This window comes from Rutidosis leptorrhynchoides, chromosome 7, assembly GCF_046630445.1.
Source record: "Rutidosis leptorrhynchoides isolate AG116_Rl617_1_P2 chromosome 7, CSIRO_AGI_Rlap_v1, whole genome shotgun sequence".
NCBI classification, from domain to species: domain Eukaryota; kingdom Viridiplantae; phylum Streptophyta; class Magnoliopsida; order Asterales; family Asteraceae; genus Rutidosis; species Rutidosis leptorrhynchoides.
The window spans coordinates 281867692-281890322 of record NC_092339.1 but is presented as its reverse complement, the minus strand read 5'-3'; the positions used below and the strand labels follow the sequence as shown (position 1 = coordinate 281890322).

Below are 22631 nucleotides of genomic sequence, written 5' to 3'. Positions count from 1 at the left end.
TTTAGCTGTTTCATTCCGGGGGTTAGCATTTGTATCACTAGGTAGACTTCCCGGTTTTCTTTCACCTATTAACCTTGCTAGGTTACTCACTTCTTGTTCCAGATTTTGAATAGAAGCTTGTTGATTTCTAAATGCTTGAGCATTTTGTTCATTGGTTAGTTTTTGAGATGTGAAAAACTGTGTTTGAGTTTCAACTAGCTTCGTCATCATATCCTCTAAATTTGGCTTTTTATCATCGGTTTGTTGTGGTGGTTTGTTTTGAAAATTAGGTCTTTGCTGGTTGTAAGTATTATTGGATACTTGTTGATTGCTAGGACCTTGTTGGTTGTTGTATGGAATATTTCGGTTATAATTCTGGTTTTGATTGTAAATCGGTCTTGGCGGTTGATAATTATTCTGATAATTATTTCCAGGCCTTTGGTTTATGTATGAAATATTCTCTCTTTGTTCCATTGTTAATTCAATACTGAGACAATCTTTTGTCAAATGTGGTCCTCCACACTGCTCACAACTAATTCGTATTGAGTGAATATCCTTAGTCATTTTTTCCATTCGTCTTTCCACAGCATCTATCTTTGCGGAAATGGAATCTAAGTCATGGCTAGAATCGGCTCTAGCTGCTTTAGATGATCTAATGATATCTTTTTCTTGGTGCCACTCATGTGAGTGGGAAGCAGTGTTATCAATAATTTTGTAAGCATCAGTTTCGGTTTTCTTCATAATAGAACCACCAGCTGCTATATCTATGTCTTTTCTTGTAGTGATGTCGCATCCTTGGTAGAATATTTGTACTATTTGACAGGTGTCTAAACCATGTTGTGGACATCCTCTTAATAACTTTCCATATCTAGTCCATGCCTCATATAGAGTTTCATTTGGTTTCTGTGTGAACGTAACAATTTCTGCTTGAAGTCTTACTGCTTTAGATGCAGGAAAGAATTGTTTAAGAAATTTTTCAACTAAAACGTATCATGTATCAATCGCCCCTTCAGGTAACGATTCCAACCAATCTTTGGCTTCTCCCTTTAAAGTCCAGGGAAATAACATGAGATATATCTGTTCATCCTCCACTTCTCGGATTTTAAATAGTGTGCAGATCCTATTAAAGGTACGTAGATGTTCATTTGGATCTTCCTTCGGCGCACCGCTAAATTGGCATTGATTAGTCACCATGTGTAGAATTTGTCCTTTGATTTCATAATCTGGCGCATTAATGTCTGGATGAGTAATTGCGTGACCTTGGCCAGTGCGTTTAGCTCTCATTCGGTCTTCCATACTTAAAGGTTCCAGATTCTCCATAATTGAATTTGTTGAATCGGTATCACTAGAGGATTCTGATTTAATGGTTCGTTCCTCAACAATCTCTGTTTGAATGATTGGTGGTTCCGGAGAAAAGTTTAGTGGTTCAGGATCTACGAACCGTTCCTGAATATTCTCCGAATTCTCAATTGTGAGGTCGGGTTCAAAAAATGGATTATCGGAAATTTGAACTGAAGTACTTGGTCGACTGGATGATGATTCTAAAGAAAAATCAACGGCGGTTATATTTGCTAAATGTCTTGATCTAGTTACAGGTGGTGAACGTACAAAAGGTGGTGAACGTCTTGCTCGGTGCATTCACTGAATATCCTATTAGTTTTTAAAAGGAAAGAAAAATTATAATAAGTTATCCAATCAATAGACTTTTCTGATTTTGCCCACGTTTCGAATAGCCAAAAGATGCAGCAGAGGGGCAGGATTCGTTTGGTCTCAATATAATTGAGGACTGTTTGGCTCCAATAACCCGGTCCACGTACAAATCCAACTATTACTATGAACCAGAAAATTTTTATGTCTATCAATTTAACCACTTAAAATAAATTTTCGTAATTTTAAGAAATTAAGATAAGAAGTAGAATAAAAATCTATGTCCTAAAACTAGAATAGCGAGAAATAAGAAAGAAAAAGAGTTCGTCGAAAAAGGTCGAAAAAGAAAAATGGTTGAAAAATAAAAGGTGACGGAAAAATAAAAGAAACTTATAAAACTTAAAAATACTTGACTAACCTAACCTTATTACTACAACTAACTTAAAATTATAATCGCAAATTGAGATTACTAATTGGAATGATAATTGGTACATAGTAAAAGGTGTCTAAAAATATTAAAGCTTACAGGAAAACTAAATCCCAAATGAAAATAACTTAAAAAGAAACTAAAACTTAAAAAGGCGTCGCAAAATTCTAAAGCACCTAAATCTTAGTCTAGATAAAAAGTACTTAAGGAATTCTACGGCAAAGCCTAAAAATCTAGAAGTAAAAATAATTATGGCAAAAACTATGTTTAAAACTAAATATGAGCTAAAAATACAAATATTACGCTAAAACAATTAAAAAGGGACAAAATATAAAAATATACAAAAAGTTGTAAAAAGTACAATTTTTATAAAAATATTATTTTTATATTATTTATTTTATAAAACTATTAATTTTACAATTTAATTAAACTTAATAAACTAAAATATAAATTAAATAGAACTTAAATTAAAATAAAACTAATTATAATAATAATAATAATTAGGGTTAATAATAATTATAATTAATAATAATCCGTAATAAATGCAGTTTAGGGTTTCTGTCGGTGTCAGAGTATCTCCGCGAGTTGCGGTATTCGATGCAGCAAACCCCGCGAGTCGCGGGGTTCAGAATTTCAACTGACAGGTTTAATATTCGACGCGTTTTTATTTTTTTTATTTTTTTTTTATATTTTTAATTTCTGTTTTTAATTTTCTGTTTTAATAAAAGTATTTATATAATAAAAACTTATATCTAAAAACTAAAATAGAAATATTTTATAATTTTATAAATAAAAATCTTAAAACTAGAATTATATATATATATTTTTTTTTCGGTTTTTGATTTTATGTTTTAAAAATACTTAAATAAAACTTATATTTTTATAAAATAAAAATAAAGAAACTTTCTAAAACTTAAATATTTAACAAAATTTTAAAAATATATAAATTTTTCTTTTTATATTTTCAAATATTTAAAACGTATTTTTATAAAAACGAATTTTAATAAAAGTAAAAAAAAATTTTTTTTTTTTATATTAGCATTGCGCTTCCGGCGTTTAAGAGTTCCCCGGCAGCGGCGCCAAAAATACTTGATGTTTCGCGAGGTAGTATATAAAATAGCTATTATTTTTAGCAGGAAATACTATTAAATACGATACAATTTTACACAAGATATTTATTTATTTATAGAATGGATATACTTAAACCTTGCTACAACACTTATAGGCAGTGTACCTAATCGTAAAGTAGCGTAGTTTTTAGTAAGTCCGGTTCGTTCCACAGGGAATCTTTTTAAACAAAGCTTAACGCTATATTAGTTTACTTTTATAGAAATACATATATATATATAAGTAATATTATTATTATAAAGGGGGGTTTTTACCGTTTAATGACCGGTTTGTCGATTTTAAAACTTTAGTCGCAGTTAAAACCTAATGTAAAATATTAAATAAATAAAAGACTTAATTTAAAGCGTAAAGTAAATAACGATAATGAAATTGCGAATAATAAAAGTGCGATAAAATAAACTTGCGATAATTAAAAAGTACGATAATTAAAAGTGCAATTAAATACAATAACAATAAAAATGCGATAATTAGAAGTGCAATTAAATATAAAATAAAGGAAATTAAATATGAAATAAAAGAATTATGCTTATTTAAACTTCCGTAATCATGATGTTTGACGTATTGATTTTAGTTTTATGCCCATGGGTTAATTGTCCTTTGTCCTGGATTATTTAATATGTCCGTCTGGTTTTTGTCCATAACAGTCCATCAGTCATAAATATAAAGTGCGAGTGTCCTCGTCAAATTATCCTTATACCCGAAGTTAAATATTCCAACTAATTGGGGATTTAAACTGTAACAAGATTTTAATACTTTGTTTAATAATTACACCAGGATGTCGACTGAGTGTAACCCAAGGTTTTTATATTTTGTTATCAATTATACCAAGTGTCCTTTGTACATAATTTCACCCCTGTTTTAATTATTCTAGTGACTATTAATCCATTCCCGTGTCCGGTTAAATGAACGATTATTCGTACATATAAATACCCCGCCCATCGTGTCCGATTGAGTGTATATGGTAATTTATAGGGACGCCCAATTGTAAATCTTTATATTAACATTAACAAACTATCATTTAGTTAAACAAATATAAAGCCCTTTAATAGCCCATAGTCTAATTTCCACAAGTGTCGTTCTTTTGTCCAAACCCCAATTATGATACAAATCCCAATTACCTAATTTTAGTAATTAGCCCAACATCATGATTACTTCGGATTAAATAAGCATAATAATAACTTAGCTACGAGACATTAATATAAAAAGGTTGAACATAACTTACAATGATTAAAAATAGCGTAGCGTTACACGGACAGAATTTCGACTTACACCCTTACAACATTCGCTAACATACCCTTATTATTAGAATTATAATTAAAATTAAAATTAAAATTAAAATATAAATATAAATTTTTACATAGTATTATAAGAGAAGAAGAAAAAGATGATATTTTACGATCAGAATGCGCGAGCTTTATAGGGGGTTTCCGAATTTGGGGCTCCGCGACTCGCGGCCCTTTTGGCCTTCAAACTCCGCGAGTCGCGGAGTTTGCAATTACAGCTCACTCTGGTTTGGAGTCTTTCTTGCCGACGGTTTTTATTATTTATTATAATATATAAATAATTATAAGAATTATTTAAATATTATATTATATTTATGTGCATAGTTGACTTGTAATTTTTAGTCCGTTGCGTCGAGCGTTGAGAGTTGACTCTGGTCCTGGTTCCGGATTTTCGAACGTCCTTGCGTACAATTTTATATTTTGTACTTTGCGTTTTGAATCTTGTACTCTTGTAATTTCGAGACGTTTCTTATCAATAATTGGAACCTCTTTGATTGTCTTTTGTACTTTTGAGCTTTTTGGTCGTTTGCGTCTTCAATTCGTCGAATCTGTCTTTTGTCTTCACCTTTTATTATGTAAACGAATATCACTTTTAAATAGAACAATTGCAACTAAAAGCTTGTCTTTCTTGAGGAATAATGCTATGAAATATATGTTCGTTTTTAGCATTATCAAAACCCCAATTATGGTACAAAGCCCAATTACCCAATTTTAATATTTAGCCCAACATCACGATTACTTCGGTATTAAATAAGCATAATAATAACTTAGCTACGAGACATTAAATTAAAAATAACATTAACCATAACTTACAGTGATTAAAAATAGCGTAGCGTTACACGAACAGTATTTCGACTTACACCCTTACAACATTCGCTAACATACCCTTGTTATTAGAAGTTAAAATTAAAATTAAAATTATAATATATATATATATATATATATATATATATATATATATATATATATATATATATATATATATATATACGTGATAGATAGAGAGATGGATGAAGGATATATGATATAAACTGAGCCAAAACACGCAAATTTATAGCATGTGGCCAACTTTTCAGGGCCTTGCAATCGCATGGCTTTTGTGCCTCCAGGCCATGCGATCGCATGGAGGTAGGTATCAGCACACATGAGTTTGTTTTCTTGTTTGCCGACGTTTATAATATATAATATAATATGTATATTAATTTTAAGAATTTATTATATATTATATTATATTCATGTGCATAGTTGACTTGTAATTTTTAGTCCGTTGCGTCGAGCGTTGAGAGTTGACTTTGGTCCCGGTTCCGGATTTTCGAACGTCCTTGCGTACAATTTAATATCTTGTACTTTGCATTTTGCGTCTTGTACTCTTGTAATTTTGAGACGTTTCTTATCAATAATTGGAACCACTTTGATTGTACTTTGTACTTTTGAGCTTTTTGGTCGTTTGCGTCTTCAATTCGTCGAATCTGTCTTTTGTCTTCACCTTTTATTATTTAAACGAATATTACTTGTAAATAGAACAATTGCAACTAAAAGCTTGTCTTCCTTGAGGGATAATGCTATTAAATATATGTTCGTTTTTAGCATTATCAATGTCCACAAAGGGAGGAGAAGGAGAAGAGAGAAAAATTTAGAGATTAGTTTTTGAAATGAAAAGTGAAATGTTGAAAATGAATTACAAAATGAAAAATTAAGGCTATCCCCCCTACACAAGGGGTTCGGCCGATGGAGTGCATGGGAGTGGGCCCCATGGCCCAATTTTGATAAATGGTAAATTGCTTGTGGCCCGAACGCTCGATCGAAGCCCGAAACGCGAAAACGCCACTACGTGATTAAATCTTCGGAGAGATAACATATACGCGACAAATAAAATATATAAACACTATATATAAACATATGACATCAAAATATCATATTTAAAATAATTTGGATTTAAAAATCCCAAAAGTCTGACCATTGGTTTGAAACCCGAAAAGATTCGCCGGATAAAAATCTGCGACACGTAGAAACGTACAATTTAAAATATGAATACAAATATTCACATAACACATAATAATTAATATATTATTACTAAAATAATAATATAGGTCATAGAAATGACGTGGCACGAATAACAATTAACGGGCATTAAATAATAAACGGTAAAAGATAACGGAAAAAGTAGGGTCATGATAATAGATGTGGCTGGTTTGCAAGTGACCTTGTAGGAGTTATCGGGTGCCTGATATTCATGGTCTAGCAGTCCTTTCAGACATGGTTCTCAGTTTCTTAATGTTCTTGCATCCGACTAGTCGGTGTCGGTAACTTGCATTCTTGTCCAAGCCGGTACTTCTTGTGGCGTCCCTGCTGAGCCCTATCTGATGTGATCCTTTCCTGGAAGTGTTTACTTGTAACCTTGTGTCCGGCTACTAAGATGAGGCCGGGAAGACATTTTCCTGTTTGTGATGATGTATGCCAGATACACTATGTCCGGGGTGTTACCAGTAGTATGCCTTATGGAGACGGATCATTATGCGTATCATCAAGTCCCCCCATTTTGGTGATGTCGGCTAGGATGGCTGTGTTGCCAAACTTAAAGGAACATACCCCACACGAGTGATTTGACATGCAATTAATGCTTGTCCCTTTCAGTCTTAATCATAGTAAAGTCTTTTCGTGTATTCAATGCGCCTTTTTGAGTTCTATGGGGCCCTTAGTTGCTTATATAAGTGACCACTTATCTTCACTTAAATTCTTCTACCTTCGATATTCTTCATTTTCGTAATACAGAGAAATTCTTGGTTTATCTTTGTTGATTATACTCCTTCCTTCTTCTTCTGCTTCGTTCATTATGCCTCCTAGACCTGCCAATCCCCTTAATGACGTATTACGTGCATCTAGTAGTGTTGACGAAGCGTATCTTGATAGGGTTTGCTATTTATGGCCTCAATTGCAAGATTTGGGGCTGGTAATACCCAAGTCACATCAGCATGCGTGTGCGCCCCCACCATATTACTATGCTATTTATTTGAGACCTTTCAAGGTTTCAAATCTGAGGTACCCATTTACTTGTCTCTTCATGAAGGTTCTGAATTTCTATGGCCTTAATGTTGCACGTTTGCATCCTAATGGCGTTCGTGCAATTGTGCTCTTTGAAATGTACTTCAATGGTTTAGGGATGGTCCTAAGCTTGAACATTTTCAGAAGCATATTTCGCCTATCATCGTATTGCAAAGGGTGGTACACATTTACTGATGAGATTAACTTCCTTGGAGAGGCACTGGTGGTTGCATATAACTGGGTGCAATCATTTATTTTTGCTAAGTGCACCGATTTTCCGTTAAGGGACGCTCAGTCCAATCTATTTAGGTCTGTGACTGTACAACAGCTGAAACAGCTGCCTGAACTAGGCGTAGAGATGGTTGACCAGTTAAGAGGCCTGATGATTCCTCAACGGTCTTATGATGAGCAAGTGTTGGTGATGGCCAATGTTAGTAACAACTGGAGCCACTCTGATAGGATTCATGTTGCTCGCAGAGGCGGGAGAGGTATTTATCCGTGTAATGCTCCTTATTCTTTTTACGTAGTTATGATTGTTAGAATGACGTTTATAATTTGTGCAGAGTTGACCTTGTTGGAGGTTCTGAGGGCGACGAGTCTAGATGGCATGGTCTTTACCGACAAGGTGGGTATAGCCCCGACATCTACCAGCAGCTGTCGGGCGCCTCCTCCTGAAGACTTGGAGTCTTCCAATGGCGGTTCTTCGGATGGCGGGCTGATTCGTCGAACTAGGCGTCGGGTTGAGCCGTCTACTATAGCTGAAGGTATGCCTTTGACATATGCTCACTTTTGCTTGCCTGAGAATGTCTCGTGCTAACTACATTGTTTTGTTGTCTGTTGTGTACAGGTCATGCTGGTGTGATTTCCACAGGGACGCAGGCACCCATTCCTGCGGTACCCTTACTTGAGGGAGTAGCTTCCCGGGAGAGGGTTGAACCGGCTGTTGTAGAGATTCGGGTAGATGAGGAAGTACGGGCTGAGAGGGAGATGGTTCAAAGGCACCATCCCGGGAAGGAACCTGCTGTGAAGGCCTCGGATTCTTGCCCCAGGTTAACAACCAATGCTGGGCAGAACGTTTACGTTCTGCCCGACTGTAATGTCGGGCCGTTCCGTGATCTTTTACACTGTGATGCTTCAGACAATCCAGTTTACAGGGAGTATCTAGACTTTATTACTTTTCCAGCTCTGAAAGAGGCGTTGGCCGCCCTTTCCGCCACACAGGCACGGCACTTGCTTTCTAAGTTTGCCATGTTTGCTCAACATCTTGGGACAGATGAATTAACAGGAGCGAGGCTGATGCTCGCCGCATCCACGATCATTGTGTGATGTTCGAGAACGACAACCGGCGTGCTGGCGTCGGCAAAGGAAGCTTTGGACCCCACCCGGGATGAGCTGCAGGTGTCCCGAGAGGCCCTGGAAGCTTGAATACAGCACTTGCCTGGGAGCAGGAAACGGTTGCCCTTCTCTTGGATGATAATAAGAGGTTATCAGAGAAGGTATCGGCTACATTGGGTGAACTTACCCGCCTGCAGCATGGTATACCCGTACTCTTTGCCCGCCTACTGAAGGCTTCCATTGTCCATCGGCCGTTCAACGTCTTTATCTAAGCCATCAAAAAGTTGACTACTTTTGAAGTGCTAAGGCGAGTGCAGTGCTTCTTGCCGACTGGTAGTGCTGCACTAAAGATGATGAATGACCTGAGCGCTACTTGTGTCCAAGATTGCCGACGAGCGCACGATGCTCTCGCCCAGATTAGTTTTGAAGAGTTAGATAACATTTGTAGGGATGATAATTCATCCGTGGAGGATATTGTAAACTATCAACCGTAGAGATATGCACTCGATTGTTTTTGTAGTTTGTTATTGATGTAACTCTTTTGTGTTTGTTATGTCTTGCGTATAAACTAGTTTATTTATGTATGAATTGTTTGATGTGTCATGACGATAACGTAGATATCTAGACTATGCGTGAGTATGGTCGAGATGTTTCTACGATAAAAATGGACCATCAATGATTTGGCCGGATACCCTCATTATCCGATAAGGTTCTTCAAGAGGTATCCTCCTACCAATGAAAGCTAGAAGGTATTTCTTCTGGCGGTAGGTCTGGAATATGCCTAAATACTTTTGATTGTGTTCGTGTCATATCCAGAGTTGCTACAGAGTACAAGTATATAAAATGTAATTTTATTGATGACTTATACTTAGAAAAAATATGATACAAAAGTGTATGACTCTTCTGGTGTCCGGGTGGGTGATCAGTCCTCCCAGTCGCAGGTAGATTACACATGATACTTCTTTAAATGGAAGGGGTGCCAGGGTCATTGCACTGGGATTCCGTCTGGTGTCTCTAGGTAGTATGCGCCATAGTCAGTTATACCGACAACCCTGTAGGGTCCTTCCCATCGCGGGCCTAGTTTACCGACGTCCTGCTGTCGGCTAGCTTCTTTGCTTCTTAACACAAGGTCGTGTAGCTGAAAGTCCAATGGCTTGACTTTTTTGTCATAGTGGTTTTCATTTTTTTTCTTCTTTTCCGCCTGTCGGATGTGTGCTATTGTCCGGCGCTCTTCCAGGGCATCTAGATTTTCTCGCAATGTTTCATCATTTTGTTGTCCATCGAATGTTGTTATTCGTTTCGTTGGGACAAGAATTTCAGCCAGGATGACCGCTTCAGTGCCGTATACCAGACTGAATGGGGTTTCGTTTGTACTATCTTTGGGTGTCGTCCGGTGTGCCCAAAGTACATGTTGTAACTCGTCTACCAATCCTTATCGGTGTTTTCCTAGCCTTGCCTTTATTCCTGCTACTATATCCCTGTTAGTGACCTCGACCTGTCCATGTCTGCACACCAGTCTTTAAAAGGATTGTGTGCAAATTGTGTTCCGTTGTCGCTGACTATTTCTCGTGGTAAACCGAAACAAAAACGATATCCTCCCATACGAAGGTTAAGATTTTCCTTCAGTAATCGTGCTTAACGGTTTTGCTTCGACCCATTTTGTAAAGTAGTCAATTGCGACTACTAAGAACTTAACGTTTCCGACACCCCTTGGGAGTGGGCCAACTATGTCGATCTCCCACTTGCAAAATGGCCATGTGGCGTGTATTGGTATCATGTTACGTCTAGGGGATCTGTTGACGGGGGCATGTATTTGACATGTCTCACAATTTACGATCAGATCGTATGTGTCGCGGTACATGTGTGGCCAGAAATAACCAATTCTCTTGATCCTGCTGACTATCGTTCTGTAGCCGGAGTGTGTCGAGCAGGCTCCTTCGTGCATTTCTTGTACGATTTCTTTGGCCTGTGTCAGTCCAACACACCTCAAATATGGCTCAGTGAATGATTTTATGTACAGGATGCCGTCTTTGAAGTGATACATTAGTGCACGCATCCTGATCCTGCGCGCTTGTAGTTTATCTTCCGGGAGGGTACTGTCAGTAAGGTATCTTATGAAGGGTGCCATCCAACAGTCCTCGTCTGCTGTGATTGTTTCCATGAGGGTATCCTCGTCGGTTGACTTTCATTCCAGCACTTCCACCATGACCTTTTTGCTGAAGTGATCGTATAAGAGGGAGGAAAGTTCGCTTAAAGCGTCTGCTTTTTTGTTACGGTTGCAGGGTATTTGTGTAATTTCAAATACCACGAAGTTTTGGACCAGCAATTTTGCAAGCTCTAGGTATTTTTGCATCGATGCATCTCTTGCCTCGAAACTACCGTTTAACTGGCTTGCTACTAATTGTGAGTCAACATAAGCTGTGAGCCGTTGCACGTCGATGCTTTTTGCTAGGCGTAGGCCTGCTAATAGTGTCTCGTACTCCGCTTCGTTATTTGAGGTGGCGAAGTTCAACCAGATGGCGTAAGTTATTTCTTTCCCGTTTGGGGACACTAGGAGTAAACCTATGCCGGCCCCTTCTTCACTTGATGCCCCATCTGTATAAAGCTCCCAGACTTCGTCCTCGTCTCTTTTAGTAATTGTAGTTTCTCCCTTTTTAATCATATCGGAGGGGAGTTCTAACAGGAAGTCTGCCATGACTTGTCCTTTGACCGAATTTCTTGGGAGAAAATCGATTTCGTGCTCGCCGAGCTCAATCGCCTACTTGGCCATTCTCCCAGATATCTCTGGCTGGGTTAAGACGTGCTTGATTGGTTAGTTCGTTAGGACCCGGATCGGGTGAGCTTAGAAGTACCTTCGTAATCGCCTTGCCGTGTGTACAAGAGCATAGATTAGCTTCTCCATTGCCGAATAATTTACTTCTCTGTTTTGTAATACTTTGCTTACAAAGTATACCGACATTTGGACTTTACCCCGGTCAGCGATTAGTACTGAGCTAATTGTCTCGGAGGAAGCGGCAAGATATACCGTGAGGGTTTCTCCCTGGATTGGTGCCGTTAAGGTAGGTAACTCTTTTAGAAATGCTTTCATGTCTTGGAAGGCTTTCTCGACGTCTTTCGTCCAGACGAAGTCGTTTTAGTTCAAACATCCCTTTAGTGTATGAAAGAAGGGTAAGGACCTATCCGCAGCCCGGGACAAGAATCTTGTTAGCGCCGCTAACTTCCCGTTTATACTCTGCATATATTTTTTTGGTTCTAGGGGACTGCATGTCCTCAATTGCTTGGATTTTCTTTGGGTTCGCCTTAATTCCTCTCGGAGTGACCATGAACCCTAAAAATTAGCCTTCTTCCATCCCAAAGGAACACTTTGACAGGTTAAGCTTCATGTTGATTGTCCGTAGGGACTCGAACATTTCGATTATGTCCAAAATCATCTCTTCCTCCGAGTTACTTTTAATGACAATGTCGTCCACGTATGCCTCAATGTTTCTTCCGATCTGATTTTGGAATGCCTTGTCGATCACATTTTGGTATGTCGCTCCTGCATTTTTTAAACCGAATGGCATTTTGGTATAGCAAAAGATGCCTTTGTTTGTGAAGAAAGCGGTTTTTTCTTCGTAAATTTCTGCCATTGGTATTTGTTGGTATTCTCTGTACGCGTCTAAGAAGCTTTTAAATTTGTGACCCGCGAGGGATTCAACCTTACAATCAATCTCCGGCAAGGGGTAGTTGTCTTTTGGGCAGGCTTTATTGATGTCTTTGTAATCGACACACATGCGCCAGGAGCCGTCTGCCTTTTTTACCATGACGGGGTTGGCTACCCATGTTTGGTATTTTACTTCCTTCATTATCCCGGCATCGACGAGCCATTGCACCTCGTCGTCTAGGAATTTGCTTCTTTCTAACACCATAGCTTGTTTCTTTTGGACGACAGGCGTGATGTTTGGGTTCGTGTTTAGCCGGTGTTGAGCTATTTCTCGTGGGACACCCGTCATGTCGGATGGCTCCTATGCGAAGACGTCAATATTTACATCTAGGAGTTTACACAGTGTGCCCCTTGCGTTAGTGCTCAAAGTAGCACCGATCTGGATCCGCAGGTCCGGATGCTTAGGGTTCGGGGACACGTAGCCGTCATCGTGGATTATAATGTCATTGGTGCCTTTGAATATCTGCATACGCTCGATTGGCTCCAATTCTTGTGTCCGGATTGTGGCTACCCCGGCTGGAGTTGGGAACTTCAACATGCCGTGCACCGTTGACGTAATTGCACCAAATTTCTGCATGGCATTACGTCCTAGGATAACATTGTACCGTGAGTCTGTTTTGACGATGGAGAATTCCATGTCTGCGGTGCTTTGGAAGGGTAATGTTCCTAGAACAACTTCCAACGTGATGGAACCTACCGGCCAGGTTGCAGCACTGTTGAATCCTGCTAACAGCGAAGTTGCAACTTTCTTCTGCCGTCTAATGCTTTCTGGTAGCTGCAAAAAGCAGTGTTCGAACATGATCTCTGTTCTAGCACCAGTGTCGGTATATATTCGTCCAATTTGGCAATTGGAAATGTGCGCCCGAATGATAACCGGTTCAGAAGAAGGGTTGATATTAAATAATGACGGGAAGATGATGGGTTCATGCTTCCAGTTATCTAATACTCCCGCTTTGCGTCACTGCCTAGCATCCCATGAGTGTATCATGTATATGTCAGCCTTCACTCTGTTGCCCGCGCTCGTGTCTTCATTGTCTAGCTCGTGAGGTTGAGGAGTGATTAATTTCGTACCTTTAGATAGCGCCATTTGATCAAACCAAAATCGTTATGCTTGAATAGATTTCGGGTTTGAGTGCTTGATTAAGAAAAAGAGTGGATCGAATGTTTTAACTCCAATAATTGTGCAAACCCCGATTTGAAATTTGGATTTCAAGGGTGTAAAACAATCGATGGGATTAACCTTACTCGATCGGAATCGAGTAAGTTAATATCTTAGAGTTGAGATTAACTCCGATAGCGACCGGAATCTTGATCGGAGTCGTATTGTCAGCTGGAGAAAATGCTACCGTTATTAATTTGGGCAGAGAACATTAATGCATCCAATGTTTTTGGTTGAAAGATCTTGAATGTGTATTTATAGGTGATACGAGGGAATGGTGACGTGGCACATGTCTCTTTCATGGTTGTAACAAACTTTGCTAATCCCCAGGACTGACGTGGCACATGTCCCTTTCATAGGAATAACGAGCAGATCCTAACAAACTTTGCTAGATTCGTAGGCTGACGTGGCGTGCAGCTTGTTTGTTTGTTTGTTTTGGGATCAAGTACTCGTTCCGGGATGATGCACTTATTCCGGGATCAAGTGTCTGTTCCGGGAGCGTGGAGGATCCGACTAGGGTATGGCGGGTGGATGCCTTGTTCAGTCAAGAAAGTTCTAACTTGATGTTTTATTCCAAGTGTTTCTTCACGGTAGTAGTATGACCGGGATAGATGTGGCCGGTTTGCAAGTGACCTTGTAGGAGTTACCGGGTGCCTGATATTCATGGTCTAGCAGTCCTTTCAGACATAGTTCTCGGTTTCTTAATGTTCTTGCATCCGACTAGTCGGTGTCGGTAACTTGCATTCTTGTTCAAGCTGGGACTTCTTGTGGCGTCCTTGCTGAGCCCTATCTGATGTGATCCTTTCCCGGATGTGTTTACTAGTAACCTTGTGGCCGGCTACTAAGATGAGGCCGGGAAGACATTTTCCTGTTTGTTCGATGGTAGATAGCATATGCTCGTTAGTTTGTTTTTGTTTTGTTTTGTGGTTTCGAGCCTAGTCAATTTGTTATGGTTGTATTCTTGTTTCGTTCTTTCATTTTCCGATGAAAGAGCTTTGGTTATATAGTAAGTATTCGTTATTTTTGTGAAAATAAACTAAAAACAAAGTAGCTGCAATACTGCTCTTCTTAAATTTCATTTTAAATATGTTAGTTTATTTTATATAATATTTGATTCCAATGAAAACACAATAAAAACAGTTCATTTATATTAAAACCCTATATCAAATGCTGATTTCCGAAAGTGTTGTTAAAGCTGTTTTGTTCATATAGTTGTTCAAATTGACGAGTGAATGATTGAAGAGTTTTATGGGTGTTGTCAAGTGTCTTTAACTCTAACCAACGTCCGGTACTTATAGGTGAATATTTAGGGTAAATGGTGTAACCGCCTATCTTCTCGAAGGTCGACAGTTACATTGCTCAGTCATCACTCATTCACTCACGTTCACCACTTCCAACATACTCATGTGCAGATATCTAGGGAGTGGGAAGACTTAGTCACATTCGTCTTCTGCTATAACAGATGCGACGAAAGATCCTTATGTAGCGTTTACAAATACCATTGTTTTTCATCTTTAATTCCTCAAGTTAGTTTTCATGTATTCTCACAAAAGTTCCAATCAAGTTTATTATGAGAATAACTACGGACGTGACGGAAGGCACATCATAATAACTTTTTAATTGTATTGTCCTTTTACATGTATTAAAAATAATTATATTTCTTCAGGTCATGTGAGAATTTTTTTTATGAATAAGCTTAAGTTCAATAATATTTTTATGTATTAGAAAATTTAACGTTTATAAGAGTTTATTTTTTATATCTCAAACATAATTTCATAAGTTACTCGATGAACTTCATGAATACACACCTTAATAATTAATAATTTCCATTAGAAAATAGGTGCCAAACAAAGAAGCATACAATCGCAAAAGGCTATTGCCAATAATAAAAATAGCTAATAGCTTTGGCTTCACAGATCAAATGGTTCATTCTATACCAAAGCTCTTAATAATTTCCTAGTTGACTTAACCTCAGAGAAAGTCAAGCAGCTATACGCCTATACCTACATTATCAAACAACTTGATCCCTCCAAAATTAGAATTTTTGTTTGGAGAGCAAAACAAAACAAACTACTAGTAAGAATGAAACTCGACAAACGTGAAATTGATTTTCGGTTAATGTCGTGTTTGTGATGACGATATTGAAACTATCGAGCACACCCTATCTATTATTATTATTATTATTATTATTATTATTATTATTATTATTATTATTTTATTATTATATATAATAATAAAGTCACTTTTACATAATCATTGATTCAAAAGATGACATGACAAAAAAAGGACTCTTAGAGCGCTAGTAGTCGACAACAATTGCCACCGTTAAACCATTTAACGCCGGGGACGGCGAGCTGCCGCCACTCCGCGCCGGCGTCGGACCACCGTTAAATCTCGCCGTTGCTCTTCACCGTCGAGCAGCTAACACTGTGTTTTTTTTTTCCTTTTATTCTTTTCTTTCTTCTTCTTTTTCTTTATTTTTTCCTTCTTTTTCTTTGCATATTGCAGGTGTGTGAAAGTCTTTTTTTTTAAGTACAGGGAGGATGAAGAAGAAGACTTCAAGAGGGGATGAAGAAGAAGAATGAAAGAGGGGTTAGGGTTTTTAATATATTAAATTGGGCTAATTTTTGGGCCATTAAAGGGCCGGTTTTTAAAAAAAAAAATTGGACCAATTTTTTAAAAAAATCACAATAATACTTATTTTTATTTATATTATATTTTTTGTTAGTTAGATAAGTTAAATAATAAATAAAAGTATAAATATAAATTAAATAATAATAATTAACTGTGTTTCTTTTTTTTCTTCTTTTTCTAAATAATATTATTAAAGTGTTAAAAAATAATTAAATAATGATTTAACACTGAGATTTAACACTGAACCATTTCTCCTGTTTTGGCCTCAGTATTAAATTTAACACCGAACGACTCCCTGTGCTCTTAGATGCAATCTCATCTTTCAATAATTATCATTGCTTAGCTTGATCACTCATCAATTGTCTCATTCCAAACAGGATTTCGACTGCATTTGTGGGTAATCTACCTAGATCCGTAACTCCTATGCTTATTAGCAGTCTTTTTAGAAGATTCGGGTGGATTCAAAATATAGCTTGGAGACACGGTAGAAACTATGCCTTCATTAAATTCGCTAATTGTGAGCAAGTGTGAAACGACCCGTCCATATTACTATAAACGCAGTACGTTATTCATTGGTCCCATAGCGAGGTATTTGACCTCTATATGATACGTTTTAGAAAATATTGCATTCGTTTCATAAAAAGCACACCATTATTATACATAATGCATGTTTTAAACAAGTGGCGATTATTTAAGAGATAATCCCCATAATACATCAGTTTCCAAATACTACACACGTGACATAACAGTCAAATATAATACATGACAAAGGTTTTATTTAATGCAACACTTCATTTAAACAAAAGCATGAGACTCCATGCACAGCTTGCTCAGATAATGCAACAGCGGAAGACTTTCTTAAGGACCTGAGAATAAACATGCTTAAACAGTCAACACAAAGGTTGGTGAGATATATAGGTTTAAAGCTAGCATCGATATAAATATAGACCACAAGATTTTATAGTTATAAATATTTCAATAAAGATATTCTATAAGTTGTTGAGCGCTTCGGTAACCATACTTAACCATAAATGTAGCATATTCCCTTTATTATTAAATCTCCCTACACTGTACCAAGTGTAGTAAAAACGAAGTACTATGCAACCGTTTACGATACTAGAGCGATTAGCCCGGTTGGGTTGTCAAACTCGATAGATCTATCAATAGGATTCGCGCTTACATGTTCTTACAACATGTAAATATTAGTTACCAAGCTATTAGGGAAGATATGTAATGTGGTACAACTCAACGTAGAATATATTTTAAGTACTTGTTGTAGAGACCCGTCCTAATCCATCCGGACGAAGTCCATATCGATTACAAACGATTCACAACAGTTGATTACATCGCGAGGTAATTGACTTCTATATGATAAATTTTACAAACATTGCATTCGTTTTTAAAAGACAAACTTTCATTACATCGACAGTTGACAGGCATGTAAAGCATTTCATAATATATCCAAATATAATTGACTTAATAATAATCTTGATGAACTCAACGACTCGAATGCAACATCTTTTGAAATATGTCATGAATGACTCCAAGTAATATCTCTAATATGAGCAAATGCACAGCGGAAGATTTCTTTCGTACCTGAGAATAAACATGCTTTAAAGTGTCAACCAAAAGGTTGGTGAGTTCATTAGTTTATCATAAAGAATCATTTCATAATTTTAATAGACCACAAGATTTCATACTTCCATTTCTCATAATCATACGTCCCATGCATAGAGACAAAAATATCATTCATATGGATTGAACACCTGGTAACCGACATTCACAATATGCATATAAGAATATCCCCATCATTCCGGGATCCTCCTTCGGACATGATATAAATTTCGAAGTACTAAAGCATCCGGTACTTTGGATGGGGCTTGTTGGGCCCGATAGATCTATCTTTAGAGTTCGCGTCAATTAGGGTGTCTGTTCCCTAATTCTTAGATTACCAGACTTAATAAAAAGGGGCATATTCAGTTTCGATCATTCAACCATAGAACGTAATTTCGATTACTTGTGTCTATTTCGTAAAACAGTTATAAAAGTTGCGCATGTATTCTCAGCCCAAAAATATAAAGGGTAAAAAGGTAAATGAAACTCACAATATTGTATTTTGTAGTAAAAATACATATAACGACATTGAACAATGCAGGGCTGGCCTCGGATTCAAGAACCTATATCAAGTATTAACACATTATAGTATAAATCAATTAAGTTTATATATTTGTTATGTATTAATTATTCTTATAATATATTATGATACTTATTTGATATTTAATTAATGTTATATCAATAATATTAGTTGAAACATAATTTTATGTAATATTAGTATATTTTATGTAATAATATATTTACATATATATCTTTTGTTTTGTAAAATTAAGAATTGTAGAAATACCTAAGGATAATAATAATAATATTAATAATAATAATAATAATTTTTAAAAGTATAAAACTACCTTAGGAGTCAGTTTTAAAAAAATTGCACCAAGCCGGGCTCAAACCCGAGACCTCTCGTTCACTCATCAACACCCTTAACCATTCCTCCATTTAAGTTTTTCTGATTTATAATACAAACCAAAATACATATCTATTACATGTTTCAACCCACTTCATCTTCTTCACCAAAATCTAAACAATCAAACAACTTCATTCTTAATAGTCAATCATCAAAATAGTTTTAGGACTTCTAAACAAACATGAAACAAAAAATAAAAATGTGTTCATGATATAAAAAAAATGAGAAAAAAAAACAAAAAAATCCTACTGCTTGCGCGTAGCTAAGAAAAAAAAAATTTGTTTTCAATTTTGAGTTCGTTTTGGACAATCTTTACAACATGAAACATGTTTCAAATCATTCCTAAAAACTATTGAAATCGTCAATTGAACTTGAAACATCAAAACAAGCTCTAATTTCTCCAAGAACAAAATAGTTGACTTTTGACAATTTAACTTTGACTCACAAATTCGAATTCGTTATCAAGAATTGGAACTTGAGATTTTGCAGGAAGTTTAAGTAAATGATTCCTAACAACTCTACATTTTTAGTTTTTGAAATTTGTTTCGAATTCACGTTAGTGTATATCACTGTGAAGAACTCAAGAACTCAAAAATTGATTTTTAGATTAAGAGTGTTATAGGTTATGATTACAACATGAATTGTGTTGTAAATCATTCCTATAATCTTTATGGATCATCAAATTAACTGGAGATATCAAAACAAACTCGAATTTGATTCAAGAACACTTAGTTGACTTTGAAAACCAAAACTTTGACTCTCAAATTAGAAATTAATAGAAAGAATTGAGGATTGAAAACTTACATATAGTTTAGATAGACGATTCCTAACATGACTGCATTATTACATTTTGAAAATTTGTTCTAAATCAAAATATGGTGAAAAAGATGAATGTACAGAGTGTCGAGCTTATTTTCTGGGTTTTCTTTGTTTTCAACTCAAATTGCAGTTTGTAAATTATATAGAGTGATTAGGTACATGATTTAACAGTTAAATTGATTTTCAATTGATTTGTGAAGTAGACTTGTAACAAACTGGAGACATGAAGTACGTAAATTATTTTCATGTGAAGAAAAAGAAAAAAATTGATAGTTACTTCTAACATAATGGGATTCCCTATTTTTATTTTTAATAAATATTAATAGTAAATACCCTAATAATATTAATAATAATTCTAATAAAATAACTAAATAATATCATAAAAATGATAATAAATAAAAATAAGAATTCGTTTAAATCATAAATAAATTTTAATCTTAATTATCTTGTACATTATTTTACATTTTCAATTCAAATGATTATTTTGTATTTTATTAATACAACTTAATATGCACTCTTATATTTATACATGTATATATATTTACATATTTATTTATACACAATTGTTCGTGAATCGTCGGAAATAGTCACAGGTTAAATGAATCTATATAAATAGTTCAAACATTTCGAGACTCAACATTACAGACTTTGCTTATTGTGTTGGAACATATAAAGATTAAGTTTTAATTTGGTTGGAAATTTCCGGGTCGTCACAGTACCTACCCGTTAAAGAAATTTCGTCCCGAAATTTGAGTGGAATGGTCATGGCTGACAATAAGTATGTTTTCATGACGTATCCGAGCTAGAAATTAGAGTTTTATCATCAGTGAGTAATATAGGTAAAAAAAAATTTGATTACGCGAAGAGTATAATCGAAGCTATCGCAAGAGAGGGAACTGATGACGTAGTTATGATTGATTTCCGGAATTCATGGGATTTAAAGAAAATCTTCGTAATAAGATTTGGTTCTTCGGCGATATAGGAAATCAGATCTTCTTTGATTAAATGCAATAATCTGTTTCGATTGCTCTGTCGGATATTTTACTATAAATCCACTCCCTTCGTTTCCTTATTTTCACAGCTCATACCTTCCATTCTTTCTCCCCTTATTCATATTTTTAAAGCATTCATTAATATGCTCCATCCAGTTCTGATCCTTGATATACTCTTAACTTTCATATCTGTCATTCTTCTCTTTCATCTACCACCGGAGGATTATATTTACTTCTACTATTATCTTGGGGTTATAGTGTTTTTAATTTTCCCGTGCCTTTACGTGGCAATACGTATTGATATGCACGGTTTGTAATTTATGTGTTGTTGTCGAGCTTTATATTTTCTTTATATTCAAGAGTTCCATACTTTCGTCTCCTCTTCCCGACTTCAAGTCAAGTGAATAATGGTCCGGAATTCGTAGATATGGATTTTGAAATGAACATAGTTAATGTTCTAGAAGGAAATCGTAATGGCACGATCTTGATTTTTCAAATTACTAGAATATCTGAAAAGATAGAACTATTAAGAATATATGTTCTTGATATACTTGGAGATTGGGTAGAATGTAAGAGTCGTGTAACATGGCACATGATGACGTTATGATCTGTGAATCATCACGTTCCATTAGAAACTCAGCATGACTTACTGTAATATAATCACGTTGATCAAGTGTCATTATATTATACTAACTCATGCATCAGTTCCCAACAGTACTTCAATAACATTCATATTTCAAGCTCGAAAGTTTACAGAATATAGAAACTAACAGTTTCTATATGATGTAACACTGATAGCACGAAGAGATTAATGATTTCAGATAAGAATTGTTATGAAAATATTCTCGGAAATATCAAAGATATTTATGATGATATTTTCAGAATTTTTGAGATCGAATGTTGATGAAGAAAATCCTTTCGCAAGGATTTAGAATAAATAAGGAGCAAGATATTCACTAAAGACTTCATCAGAAACAGAATCATCAGGGTTCTTTATGTACAAGTTTAGTCCTTGTGATTTGCTCAGAGTCTCCTTCATGGTTTGCTCAATTCGTTTTTCAGTACCAAACTTCCTTTTGAGCTTTTCCAACGTATCTTTTTTTTTTATCAAACTTTTGACTGTTAAAATCATCCATAGTTTTTGTTGCTTCATTCAACTTTTCAAAATTTAGAGCATTAATTCACAGACTGGGTGCTTTTCTGAATTTCAGAATGGAAGATCATAATTCTAAGAGATAAATGTTATATGGATACATATAACTGTTGATGTGGAAACGTTGCGAGACTCAAAATACAAATTTGCTGATTCCCGGTAATTGGTATGGCAGTTCTCGTTACAAGATGCGGATGAGTATATGATTGAGTTTCAATGAATAAATATAATGATTTGTCAGAGAGATTTAAGCCAAAAAAAACAACGAGGCTGCTGGTACGTCTTCTGGTAATATGGTGGAATATAAAAGAATTCTCCGTTATAAAAAGGGTAACTGTATATATCAGGATTATAGTAAGGCTACTTCGAATGAAAAGTCGAAGTTGACTTGCTGGAGCTGTGACAAAATTGGTTACTTTGAAAAGGGATCACAAAGTTATTTTTGCTAATAAATGCCAAAGGATCTGATGCGGCTACGTGTTAAACTTTTACTCAGTTGCCGAGAGTTTCTCAGGTGCATAACTATATGCATAAACCTTTCCTTCCGTAGATGAAGTGCGGTTGATTCATCCTATCGATTGAGGTGTTTTCAAGAATCATGAAAGGTTTGAACGCAGATTGTAATCGTCAAGATACATATGAGGTTTAAGATGAGATCAAGTGGCAAACTTGAAGATATGTTTAGTTTCATATGTTATAATCAATATTTTAATTCATTTTAATTATCCAATGTTGACAGTCCATATTTGATAGTCCACAATTAACAGTCCGATAATACATATATAGCTTAATATATAATATCCGAATTA

General features: G+C 35.9%; 3 protein-coding genes across 3 annotated transcripts; all 3 read right to left on the bottom strand.

Annotated features, from left to right (window-relative positions):
• Nucleotides 1-9826: 9826 nt before the first annotated feature.
• LOC139860048 (uncharacterized) lies at nucleotides 9827-10443 on the bottom strand. Its single transcript, XM_071848822.1, has 2 exons — nucleotides 10337-10443; nucleotides 9827-10193 (listed from the first exon to the last, which is right to left on the bottom strand). The coding sequence occupies exons 1-2, from the start codon at nucleotides 10441-10443 to the stop codon at nucleotides 9827-9829; spliced, it is 474 nt and encodes a 157-aa protein (XP_071704923.1).
• A 7-nt stretch (nucleotides 10444-10450) lies between these two features.
• LOC139860047 (uncharacterized) lies at nucleotides 10451-11002 on the bottom strand. Its single transcript, XM_071848821.1, has one exon. The coding sequence runs from the start codon at nucleotides 11000-11002 to the stop codon at nucleotides 10451-10453; it is 552 nt and encodes a 183-aa protein (XP_071704922.1).
• Nucleotides 11003-11026: 24 nt separating this feature from the next.
• LOC139860046 (uncharacterized) lies at nucleotides 11027-11536 on the bottom strand. The gene has a single exon (XM_071848820.1). It carries the CDS (start codon nucleotides 11534-11536, stop codon nucleotides 11027-11029), a length of 510 nt encoding a protein of 169 aa, XP_071704921.1.
• Between the last annotated feature and the right edge of the window lie 11095 nt (nucleotides 11537-22631).

Coding starts and splice junctions, on each gene's coding strand:
- LOC139860048 (XM_071848822.1), bottom strand. CDS start 10,443: ATGGGAGGATATCGTTTTTGTTTCGGTTTACCACGAGAAATAGTCAGC. Junction 10,194..10,336: donor TGGTGTGCAGACATGGACAG/GTCGAGGTCACT, acceptor AACCCCATTCAG/TCTGGTATACGGCACTGAAG.
- LOC139860047 (XM_071848821.1), bottom strand. CDS start 11,002: ATGGAAACAATCACAGCAGACGAGGACTGTTGGATGGCACCCTTCATA.
- LOC139860046 (XM_071848820.1), bottom strand. CDS start 11,536: ATGGCAGACTTCCTGTTAGAACTCCCCTCCGATATGATTAAAAAGGGA.